Raw genomic sequence first — 13087 nt, 5'->3', positions numbered from 1 at the left:
GCTGGGATGCCTCAGGACCTAAAGGAAAAGCCCGTCAAGTCTGTTCACATTTCCCCTACCTCCAAAAGGCCCATACCCTTGGTTCTGTCTAGCATTACTGCTAAACCTTGCCTCTCTGGAGCCCATAGCCCATGCTCTACCTGTCTAAAGGCCCTTCTCTCTCCTGTCCTCCAACTGTTGTCTAGATAATAACTTTAATCCCAAGCCATCACTTATTACTAAAACTGCATTTTCTACTAGCAAGCCCTAAGAATGCCTGGATTCTTTCACATTTCTCAAGCCTACTTCCTTTGATTAATTCTAACTCCTAAAGCCTATTATCCCTGATGGTAAGAGAAGTCTTCAGACAAAGTCATGTGAGTTGAAATGTGCAGCCCAGAGTGCGAGCTGAGTATGCAGTGCTGCAGACAGGGGGGCAACGTGGCTAAAGCCCTATGATGAGGGGTAAGAATAAAGGAGGCAGGGGCTACCCCATTCAGGGTTTCACTGGCTAAAGACCAATGTCCTTGACAAGAACAATGGGAAGCCCTTAATTGTCTACGGTAGAAGAGTAACATCAAATTTGTATAAGTGTGAAAATGGACAAGTAGCAGAAATGAATATAAGAAACCAGCAAAATGAATTACAAAAGAGACAGAGACTGACCCAGGCGAAGATGAGAGTCACTTAGGAGAAAAATGATGAAGGTATTTCAGACAACAATAAGATAATTGGTTATCAAAAGCAAAGGGAGAGAGGCATGGATGTCTGAATTACTCATTATTCATCCATTCTTAATATGACAAATATCTGAGCGTGCCCTAAATGTGAGGCACTGGGGCTGCACAAACAGCCAAGCCCCTGCTCCTCTGGCACCTACAGTCCTTCTGCCCAGGAGCAGAGAACAGAGGGGCCCAGGTTGGGGGTATACCACGTTCACAACTGGCCCCAGGCCAGGCATCTCTGAGACATTCAGATATTGGAACAAGGAGGCAGTTCAGCTGAGAGATGTCTGGGCTAAGCTAGAAATCTGGATGCCTCTGCCATGCTGGACCTGAAGCACAGGCACAGACAAGGTCGCCCAGGGGGCAGAACCTTCAAGAACATCCACATGTAATAAGCCACTTACAAGAGGACCAGGCTGCAGGTAGGAGTCAATATTAATCAGAGAAGGGGGAAATTCAGATGACTTGCTTCAGGTTTAAATCAAACTTTCAGCCAACATCACCTTCAGAGTTGCTGTTTACATAAACCAACTCCTCCATTCCTGGCAGTGATCATTGAAATAAGCCACAAAGAAATGCAAAAACCCAGTTTTCATGATCACCTATGACACTCAGAAGACTCTCTAGGTTAGGCAGGGCTGCAAAACTGAAGGAGTTAAAGGTTAAAAACAGCAGTCAGGACACCAAGCTTGGCTTGATTTCCTTTTACCCAGAGTGAGTCCTTAAGGCGACTTCTCAGAGATCTTGCCTCCCCAATGGCATCTGTTAATTTTCTTTCATAGTAGAGCAGGTAAAGGAAATAACCAGCAAAAAGATATTTCCAAGGTCACGAGTCACATGGATACTTTTGACATGAGATACAAATATATAGTAAATATGCATTTTCCAACTTTTTGGAAACAGGAATTATCTTACAAAAAGTAGGAAAAATGAGATAAATTGTAGGACTTCAAGAACAAACCTTACAAGTTTAATTAACACTTTTCTAGAAATAATTTTCCTGCACTTTTAACAGGGCATGCATGTCAAATGGAATGTGCCCTTCTGAGGCTTGAGGGGCCAGATTCACTTATCTCTGAATATTAAAGTAGTGTTAGCATGCATTCCTATAGAAACATTTTATTCTATTCTAGTTAGTAGTAGTTGCTCTATTTGCCTCTGATGGCCTTTCCATTTGGTGATTAGTGTGCCAAAAGCTAGAACTACCTTTATAAAACTAGCGTTGGAAGATCACCCAATAAACTGATCTAGTCTATGTGATTCAAACAAGCCTATGTGAATTTCATAAATATGTAACTCACAACGTAAGTGTCAGCCCATATCCAGGAGATTGAAGACCCCTTCTAGGTTGTTAAACAGCTAAGCACAGGAAGAGGGACTGGATGGTCAGCTGCCAACTCCTACTGTTTACATTTCTTATCCTACCTACTTGTCCTCTGCATGCTTAGACTCCAGTGTCATCTTTCATTCTATTGCACAAAACCAAATCAGGATAGAATCAGGCCAGGCGGCATAGAGAGGAGTGGAAGCTAAGTAGTCCCCCTGGAACAACTACAAAAAAAACCAGAAACAACTAGTAAATAATCCAGAATAACTGCGGGGGGACAAACGAGACCATCCACTCATCATACACCAACCTGAATTGGGAGGAATGCCTGAGAACACAGCATAAAATCTGTAAGTAAAACCTGCGGACCCAAGTTGTGACACCCCCTCCCCCATAGCCCGAGCTGCAAAGCCTCATGGTGCCAGAGAGAAGCTCTCTCCCAGCAAGCAAATATAGCTCAGCTGAGCTCCAACTGGGGTTTTAAGTAGCGAGTGTGAACTGCTCACTACAGGTACTCATCCCCAAAAAACAGACAGAGGCTTTGGGTGACGACTGACCTGGGAGAGCCGGAGGGTCGCCTTGGACTGGGTCTGAAGGGGACTATCTGTTTCTTTTTTGGCTCAGTGGAGAAAGCCCCAGTCATATTCAGTTTCCAGGGCTGTGACTCAGGGAAGGGTGGAGACAGCACAAGCAGAGAGAGAGACCATTGAAATGCTAATGACCTCCACCTGGGGGGTCTGTCTTCTCTAGGAGGAAAGGGGTGGGGCCCTTTCCATTCAGAACCAGACCCCAGAGCCTGGGGGAACACGGCCATACCTCCTCACACCAGTCAATTATAGGCTAACAGGCATCACCTGCTGGGCAGAAAAGCACAGTGACCTGAAGCATCAAAAGGTGGAGCAATTTTCTAAGACACACCCTCAGGGAAACCAGATACTGAATATTTCTTCCCTCTGGGACCTGAGCCTGTTCTGGTCTGGGAAAACCTGATTTGGATAACCAAGGAAACCATGCCTAGACAACAGAAAATTACAACCTACACTAAGGAAAACAAAGTTATGGCCCAGTCAAAGGAACAAACATACACTTCAACTGAGATACAGGAATTTAAACTAATGCTAAATCAAATCAAAAAGTTTAGAGAAGATACTGCAAAAGAGATAGAGGCTGTAAAGGAAACACTGGGCATGTATACGGCAGAAATCAAAAGTTCAAAAAAACAACTAGTAGAATCAATGGAAATGAAAGGCACAACACAAGAGATGAAAGACACAATGGAAACATACAACAGCAGATCTCAAGAGGCAGAAGAAAACACTCAGGAACTGGAGAACAAAACACCTGAAAGCCTACACGCAAAGGCGCAGATGGAGAAAAGAATGAAAAAATATGAGCAATGTCTCCAGGAACTCAAGGATGAAACAAAGTACAATAATGTACGTATCATTGGTGTCCCAGAAGGAGAAGAGAAGGGAAAGGGGGCAGAAGCAATGATAGAGGAAATAATTAATGAAAATTTCCCATCTCTTATGAAAGACATAAAATTACAGATCCAAGCACAGCGTACTCCAAACAGAAGAGATATGAATAGGCCTACGCCAAGACACTTAATAATCAGATTATCAAATGTCAAAGACAAAGAGAGAATCCTGAAAGCAGCAAGAGAAAAGCAATGCATTACATACAAAGGAAGCTTCATAAGACTATGTGCGGATCTCTCAGCAGAAACCATGGAGGCAAGAAGGAAGTGGTGTAATATATTTAAGATACTGAAAGAGAAAAACCGCCAACCAAGAATCCTATATCCAGCAAAGCTGTCCTTCAAATATGAGGGAGAGCTCAAAATATTTTCTGACAAACAGACAATGAGAGACTTTGAATAAGACACCTGCCCTACAGGAAATACTAAAGGGAGCACTACAGGGTGATAGAAGACAGGAGTGTGTGGTTTGGAACACAATTTTGGGAGATGGTAGCACAACAATGTAAGTACACTGAACAAAGATAACTATGAATATGGATGAGAGAGGAAGGTCGGGAGCATGTGAGACACCAGAAGAAAGGAGGAAAGATAAAGACTGGGACTGTGTAACTTGGTGAAATCTAGAGTATTCAACAATTGTGATAAAATGTACAAATATGTTGTTTTACGAGGGAGAACAAGCAAATGTCAACCTTGCAAGGTATTAAAAATGGGGAGGCATTGGGGGAGGGATGCAATCAGCATAAACTAGAGACTGTAACTAATAGAATCATTGTATCATGCTTCCTTTAATGTAACAAAGGTGATATACCAAGGTAAATGCAGATAAGAGGGGGGGATAGGGGAGGCATGTTAGACACTTGACATTGGTGGTATTGTCTGATTCTTTATTCTACTTTGATTTAAGGTTATTTTTCCTTTTGCTGCTTCCTAGCTGTCATTTTTTTTTTCCTCTTTCTTTTGCCTCTGTACCTTCTTTGACTCTCCCTCCTGCCTTGTGGAAGAAATGTAGATGCCCTTATATAGATAGTGGTGAAGGTGGTGAACACATAAATGTATGACCATGCAGAGAACCAATTATTTACTTGGGATGGAATGTATGATGAGTGAACAAAACCATATTAAAAAAAAAAATGGGTTGATGACAAAACCTCGAGGGCAATATACTGAGTGAAATAAGCCAGACACATAAGGACAATTATGGCAGGGTCTCACTGATAGGAATTAATTATAAAATGTAAACTCATAGACATGAAATATAAGGTACCAAGATATAGGACGAGGTTTAAGAATGGGGAGTGGTTGCTTAGCATGAGCAGAATGTTCAACCAGGATGAACTTAAATGTTTGGAAATGAACAGGGGTGTTGGTAGCAAGATGTGAGAATAACTAACAGCGCCGAATGGTGTGTGAATGAGGTGGAAAGGGGAAGCTCAGAGTCATATATGTCACCAGAAGGAAAGTTGGAGGTCAGAAGATGAGAATGTATAAAACTGAATCCTATGGTGGGTGTGATGGTTGGGTTCATGTGTCAACTTGGCTAGGTGGCCTAGCTGTCTGGTCAAGCGGGCACTGGCCTGACGATTGCTGTGAGGATATTTGAGGCTGGTTAGTAAACCAACGGGCTGGTTTGTTGGATCATCAGTCAATTGACTGCGGCTGACTGATGACTCATCAAGGGGCGTGCTTCCACAGTGAGAGAATGCAATTGGCTGGATTTGGTCTGGGTGATCAGTTGGAGGCTTATAAGCCGGAAGGTTAGAGAACCTTCACTTCTTCGGCTGCTCAGTGAAGCATTTCCTGGGGAGCTCGTCGAAGTTGCTGGTTTGTTTCCTGAGGAGTTCGTCAAAGTTGTCGGTTCATTTCCCGAGGAGTTCGTCGGACGTCTTCCTTGGAGTTGACAGCTTGTTGACGGCTCTGCAGAATTTGGACTCGTGTGCTCCCGCAGTTGCATGAGTCACTTTTACAATTTGATAATCAGAGACATCTCTCATTGATTCTGTTTCCAAGGAGAACTCTAACTAATACAGTGGGCAATGTCCATGATCAACTGTACAAATACTAGAAATCGCTTCCATGAACCAGAACAAATGTATGACAATACAATTAGAAGTTAATAATAGAGGGGCATATAGGGAAGAACTATATACCTATTACAAACTATATACTACAGTTAGTAGTATTTCAACATTTTTTCATAAACAGTAACAAATGTACTATATCAATACTAGGAGTCAACAATTGAGGGGGGTTGGTTAGGGATAGGGGAGGATTAGAGTTTCCTTTTCTTTTTTTCTTTTTTCATCTTTCACTTTATTTCTTGTCTGGAGTAATGAAAAGTTTCTAAAAATTGAACAAAAATTAAGTGTGATGGATGCACAGCTGTATGAGGGTACCCAGGGGCAAGTGATTGTACACTTCAGATCTTTGGATAATTGTATGGTATCTGAACAATCTCAATACAAATGAAAAAAAAAGAAAAAAAGAAAAAAAAAAGTAGATTAAGGCAAAAAAAAACCAAAAACAAATCAGGATAGAACTATTCTCAGTATGCGAACCGTTTCAAATAAAAGCAGTGCTTTAATAATCCCATAATGGGTTCAAGTTGTTTATGCTGTGCTTACCCTAATAAACACATTTCCATACAACTTTCAAAGCAACTTGTTCCAAAAGTGGAACAGTGTCATAAAAGTCTACTGAAGATATTTCAGAATTCTACTAGGATCTAAATACTTTATATTAAAAAGAAAATCAGTCTTAACGTCATACCTTCCTGTAGTATTCTAAGAAGCTGACTTCAGAGCCATCCACTTTCTTAAAGGTACTCTTGGGATTCTGGTCCCAGTCAATGTCATCGACTCTGTATGTTTTGTTATACCTGCAGAATGATCCAGAGTCACTGACACATGACTGATTTGTGAGAGTAACATTACAAGAGAAACCAGACAGTATATACACTCTAAAAACAGTTTCAAATCACCTGGTAAAATACAGTATTATGGAAAGAGGAAGAGAAAGAATTCCTTAAAGACTATATGGGATGGATGGGGAAATGAATGACCAAATTATCTTAAGAGCATAAAATAAAAGCTAAAGAGGATAAAAAGCATATTTGTCCTTTCCAGATGAGTATGTTCCCTCAAAATCTCAGTTCTTGTGAAAACATCCCTTCCCCATTTTCACACCATTCCCACCACTCCACTTTTTATAACTCAACTTCCTATCAACATTATGGAACTAGAATACACAGTATCTTCAGATTTGCAGAACGACTATTTTTTTCATTTTAAAAAGCAGTCTTACTTGGTAAGAAGTATTAAACCTATTAGTTCTTTAGAAACTTGTTCTTGAAATTCATGTTCTTCAGTTTGATGATATAAGTTGAACAGGAAATCCAAAACAGTTTCACTTCGAAGGACTTTATGACTGACATCAGTGCAAAGCATGATGTTGTTTTCATACTGAAGAATAGAAGTAGTGAAGCTGGGCCAAATCACCAACCTGTCAGATAAAACGTGAGTCATGAAGCAACCTTTATGACCATCTAAACATATTCTGATTGTACCAAGCTGTGTTTTTCACCTTTATTAACCGGATCTAAAATTCAAGTTTTTGATAGAGTCAATTTACTTATCTCTGGGTTTTATGTAGTTCCAGATAAAAGACCTGTCTTTTTAAGACCCTCATAAATTAATTCACCTGCTATTTTATAAGTTCTATTTTAAATGAATATACTGACTAGCTTTATTAAGCCTCTGTCCACACTGGCGTAAGATGTGGAACAGGTGCCAATGTAACTGAAAGCACCACAATTACTATAATAAGTCTACACCAGTTGGGCTGCAGTCCTGATAACTCAAACTCCCACAGGGAGTTTTGAAATCATCATCATGACCTTCTGATGAATTTTATCATCTAAGAGCAAACTAAACAGCGCTGGACAACTATTGAGGCTTCCCCAGTAACAGATGAGTATCGGGATTTTTTTAACCCAAATCTTCTGGAAAGCATTATCATTCAACCAAAGTTAAATTTCACCTAGTGTGGTGGATACCATTTAACAGCCACATTAGTAAATATCACTTTAAGTTAGAGCACTATTTTCAAAGTTTGTGATTAAGCCTAAGGAATATGAAAATATGAAACGTTCCACTTCATACAAACCTGTGATTTGGAATATCAATTTGGTCACTTGGGTTATAATAATTCCGTCCAATTTGTTGCAAATTCATGATCTTCAGAAGCCTAGAAGTCAAGAAGTCAGAACAGTTAAACAGGAGCAAGTACTGGTCAGTATCTCTAACACTCTGAGCAGAATGGCATATTTAGAGCAGAAGTCAACCAGCCGTGGCCTGCAGCCAGGCCAAACCCAGATTGCCTACTGTTTCTGTATGGCCCATGAGCTAAGAATAGTTTTTACATTTTTAAACAGTTGGAAAAAAAATAAAAGAATATTACTTCATGACATGTAAATTATATGCATTTCAAATTTCAGTTTCCATCAAGAAAGCTGTATTGGAACACAGCCATCATCGTTCATATCCTGTCTCTGGCTGCTTTTCTACTCTAACAGCAGAGTTGAGTGGTTGTGACCAAGACCGTGTGGCTGGTGAAGCCCAAAGCATTTACTGTCCAGCATTTTACAGAAAGAGTTTGCCAACCCCTTGTTCAGAGAAAAATAAATCTACCAATTATATTAATTCAAGACAAATATTTAGCAAAATGTTTGTCCTCACATCAGATATAAAGTTAAGTTACAGATCCAAGTATTGTGTCCCATTAATCTCATGAGAGTCATCAAAATATCAATTTCAGCCTCATCCCAGATTGCTTCTCACCCAAAGAAAACTTTCTGCATCACACGTGCTCTAATTTTGGGTTTGGAAAATACGGCATCCACATTGAAAGTCAATTACAGAGTATACAGTATGTCTCCCGTGCTGGAGCAAATAAATCACACAGCCTGAACCCTGCCCCTGTTCCTGAGCAGGTACCTCATTGTGGGGAAGAAAAATGGGGAGAAGGAATATACAGTTAGCAATAAGCTCCCAAGGTGGTGGTTCTTAACACAAACTCACGCAGTATTTAAAAGATCTAATGTCAACACAAACAGGGAAGTTAAAGACACATTAATGTTTAAAGCAAATAAACCATACCTTAAAATAATTACAATTCAGATTATCCCTATAACCTTAAACCACTGTAAAACCTAGGTGACAGAGAGGCATTTACTGTACAATTCTTTCAGATTTTCTGCATGTTTGAAGTTTTTTTTTAATGTTGAGAAAAATATGAACATACCTCCTGAATATAATATTATAAAACTGCAAACAAGTTGGTGATGTGGGTGGAAGTTCATTTGTTAAAGTGATTGTTATCCTCACATGCTCTCCATTTCGGGTCTGACTAAACACTTCAGTAACCTGAGGAAGGAGAGGGTAGAAAACCAAACTTTTAATTGCTAAAAGAAAACTAAGCCCAATCACACAATGCCTGTTTAATAAGGCAACACTGAAAGGTACAGGCAAATTTTAAATGGAATTTGAAAAAAAGAATGGCTGTGATAAAGGAGTGTTTGTAGTATCCTAATTCCTCTGTACTCATTAAGTTACTCAGGTAGGTTTGAGAATGAACCAGTAATGCCAGAAGTGAAATCTCTGGGTTTCTTACAAGTCATATCAGATAGGAGGTTCCTGTGTCTAACATTCCCTGTAACTACCCCATATTGCAGCAGTTCTGCCCTGAAGTTAAATCCTCCCCCTCCCTGCCCTCATACAGATATGAGAAACAACCTTGTGCTGGATTCTTTTAGGTAAAAATAAAATCGTTCCATCAAAAGCATGACACCTTCCAATTAAATCTTTGTGTTGAAAAAGAAGAGCCGAACGGAGTCTTCTGGCTTCCATCAGTGGGTTATAGTCAATGTGATACTGATACAAGGCCCACTGGGGACGGGATGTCAGTTGCAAATGGTTGGTGCTCAACCTCACTATAATACCTGAAGAACCTGTCAAGGTCAGTCAGATTCAGTGAACAAAATATCAGCTTCATTCCGTTGCTATGGAACTTTCCCTCCCATAACAATGCAGCCAGTTTTGTGAACAGAAGGCTAGTAAGAACAGCAGATGACACAAGTCCTTAGACACCTGACTTTGGGGACACTCTCCAAAGTCCCCAAAGAGAATGCCTAAAGAAGCGTACATTTAGAAATAAGTCCTCTGTGGACCAAGTAATTTACAACCAAACCAAACCAATCTATTTATGGCATAAAGAGCTCTAAAGAAAACTCAGTGATCTATGTACTATTTAATAAAACAACATTTCAGGGCAGCTAAAGGCATCTGAAACCTATTTCAAAAGAGAAAGAAAATGAAAAAGTCATGCATGATCCTTGCTCAAACACACCATACCAATAATCATATGAAATAAAGGACCTCCTTTTACTGCCCTGCGTACTTGGAAAATAATCCCATGAAAGTGCATGCTCCATAATTAACCTACCTGTTTTTGATTCTTTAACATGACCTAGGTTCTGTCTTGTATTTACACCAAGATCATGAAAATCTCTATGACGACCTCCTCTCTCAGCCAAGGATAACTCCTGAAATCCAGCAGATATCTGGAGTTCTTTAAATAGAGAAAAGGGAAAAAAAAAATCACATGCCTAAGCAGCCTGAAACATGAAAGAAAGAATGACAACACTGACCTCCACAGAGATGTTACTACAGAAAGTCCAGAGGCTACTGAGGTTCAAGCAGCTGGCATCCCACAAGGGAAGAACAGTTTCTGTCCTCGAGGTTCCTCCAGAAAGCCCTCCTGTCGCTGCCCCAGGCCAACTCAGCTGCTCCTTTACAAGACACATGCACCCTATTGAACACTTATGTCCCATCAGTTATTTGCACACAACTCAGAAACTCTTTACAAAAGTAGAAGTCATCTCTTTACACTTAGCTCCAAATACTCCTTCTTGAAAAGATCCAGACAACTGGACTAAAATTCAAGAACTCAGGAATATCTGTTTCTTGACTCTAAATTGTGACTGTTCATATTTGCCTTCCTCGGTAAACTTTTTATCCCAGAGACCTGGTGTAAAGCATTGTCTTGGTTGAATAACTGCTCTAACAGGTTATACATACTGAATCCAACCTGCACAACAGGTCAGAAAGCATTGATTTGAACTTTCTTGAAAATTTTGAATTCATCTTTTAAAAAGGATATTCAGCTCTGGATGTAAAAATCAAATTGCAATTTTCTGAATATAAAAAATGAAGTCTGTTTCCCTTTCTATATATAAGACTGCTATTATTACATTTAGCTGAAGCTTGATTAACTGTCAGTCTGTAAAAGTGACAGATTTCAGAATGGGTAAGATTGGAAACCTTACACAAATTCCACCTTCCAAGCAGCTGCCAGACTCATTTATTCAAAACACAAATCAGACCTCCCCGCTGTTCTATTTAAAACCCTTCAATGTATCCACACCCTTTAGAGAATGAAAAATCAAGGTCCTAAACAATGTCTCATTAACAATAAATCTGTTAAACTTGTCACAATAAATTTCTAAAATAAAGGATAACTGACATTTACTGTGGCAAGCACTCTTCGGGTAGAATCCTCATAAGCACAGTGAAAGGTGACAAGATAAGACCTTGCATTTGTCACCCCAGATACTCTTTAATCCTCACAATCTGACATCAAGCACCCAAATGATCCACTTCTGCAACAAGCAGTGAAAAAGCAGTTTTGGAATCCTAAGTGGTGCTCTGACTCTACCAGTTGCCATGACTTTGGTCTCAGTTTTCATTTCCAAGAAACAGGGCTCACCAACACATGTTGAAGTGTGCTTTATAACGCAAAGTTACAAACACTAAAGCCAACCCGTTTCTGATGAAGCCAGTAAAGATGCCAAGCACATCCTAAAGATATCTAAGTACCTACCCCACCAATTATGTCTAATCACGTCTAATTTGAAGTGTAATCACTCTGTACAGAGCTGACATGACCCCTGGCTATGATGTGCTCTTTTCATTTCCAGGGGGAAAAAGAGTCCGCCAGCACTCCTTGTAGTGGGCTGGCACAGTTGGAGGGTGCCCACTGTCCCTTAAAGGGCTGTTGGAGACCCCATATCCAGGGTCTGTGTCCTCATTGTATCCCAGGTCTCTCTCACACACACGAAGCCTTTGTGCCTGCCCTTCACCTTGTGATTTGGCCATTGCTCCTGGCGTTCCTCTCTGCCGTCCTCGGCCAACAAACTCCCCTTCTGCTGGCGGCTGCTGAGTTCTGGGCGGAACATAACCAGGTTGCTGACTCTGTAATTATTTGCAAATAAAGAAGAGCATTCTTTTTACGAGGTCAAAAGGTCACATATCAGGGAAATAACCAGTCTTAAATACATCTCAGGCATTCGACAATACCGATCTTAATTAGTAATGAAATATTTTTACTAAAAAATTTCTTCAAGAGAAGAATCACTAATTCTAGCTAGGAACTTTGAAAAGCTTCTTATCTACTCAGAAAATAGAACATTATCTTCCTTGCTCAGTTCCTATCTCCTTCATAAGACACAGTTTTAATTTCTTTTCGAGGGCCTAAACTGGTAAGGGTTCAGCAGGTTGTTTTTTGAAGCTCTTTCCGTGGTTCCTCTCGGGGAGGCACTCACTGTGGCGGCACCCACGTGCTGCGCCGGCTCCTGACCGCGAGCTCTTCCTCTCATCCGTGCTCTGGCACGCCCTGTCATCTTCTCTCTGGAGGGAACAAAGGTGAAGACCGGGCTCAGTGCACACAACTGCATTTGACCATTTCCCCACAGTTAACCTCAAAACTAGTTAAGAATCCAAAACAAACTCCCAAGCAAATCCGTATTTTCCTAACTTTTCTGTACCTGCAGATAGTTCCTTGGGCCAAGTTCCGAAAAACGTTCAACACATAAAAGCTCACTGTGGCCTGAGCACCGAGCAATGCAGTGGTGCTCAAATGGTAAAAATAAGGCTGGGAACTCTCTCTGGCTAAGCCAACTTGAAAGGTGAAATCACTGCCCTCCCCGCTACGTGGGATCAGACACCCAGGGGAGTGAATCTCCCTGGCAACGTGGAATATGACTCCCGGGGAGGAATGTAGACCCGGCATCGTGGGACGGAGAACATCTTCTTGACCAAAAGGGGGATGTGAAAGGAAATGAAATAAGCTTCAGTGGCAGAGAGATTCCAAAAGGAGCCGAGAGGTCACTCTGGTGGGCACTCTTACGCACACTTTAGACAACCCTTTTTAGGTTCCAAAGAATTGGGGTAGCTGGTGGTGGATACCTGAAACTATCAAACTACAACCCAGAACCCATGAATCTCGAAGACAGATGTATAAAAATGTAGCTTATGAGGGGTGACAATGGGATTGGGAAAGCCATAAGGACCACACTCCACTTTGTCTAGTTTATGGATGGATGAGTAGAAAAATAGGGGAAGGAAACAAACAGACAAAGGTACCCAGTGTTCTTTTTTACTTCAATTGCTCTTTTTCACTCTAATTATTATTCTTGTTATTTTTGTGTGTGTGCTAATGAAGGTGTCAGGGATTGAT

General features: G+C 40.7%; 1 protein-coding gene across 1 annotated transcript in view; it reads right to left on the bottom strand.

Annotated features, from left to right (window-relative positions):
- LOC119522962 (piwi-like protein 1) overlaps positions 1–12251 on the bottom strand; it is a 42403-nt gene extending 30152 nt beyond the window's left edge. The window contains 8 exon segments of the mRNA XM_037821701.1: positions 6284–6392; positions 6818–7015; positions 7679–7759; positions 8816–8937; positions 9307–9521; positions 10016–10141; positions 11712–11823; positions 12174–12251. Of these exon segments, the coding sequence (XP_037677629.1) occupies positions 6284–6392; positions 6818–7015; positions 7679–7759; positions 8816–8937; positions 9307–9521; positions 10016–10141; positions 11712–11823; positions 12174–12251 (1041 nt within the window).
- Between the last annotated feature and the right edge of the window lie 836 nt (positions 12252–13087).

Source organism: Choloepus didactylus, chromosome X (assembly GCF_015220235.1).
Source record: "Choloepus didactylus isolate mChoDid1 chromosome X, mChoDid1.pri, whole genome shotgun sequence".
Lineage (NCBI taxonomy): Eukaryota > Metazoa > Chordata > Mammalia > Pilosa > Megalonychidae > Choloepus > Choloepus didactylus.
This window is presented reverse-complemented; position numbering and strand designations above follow the sequence as displayed.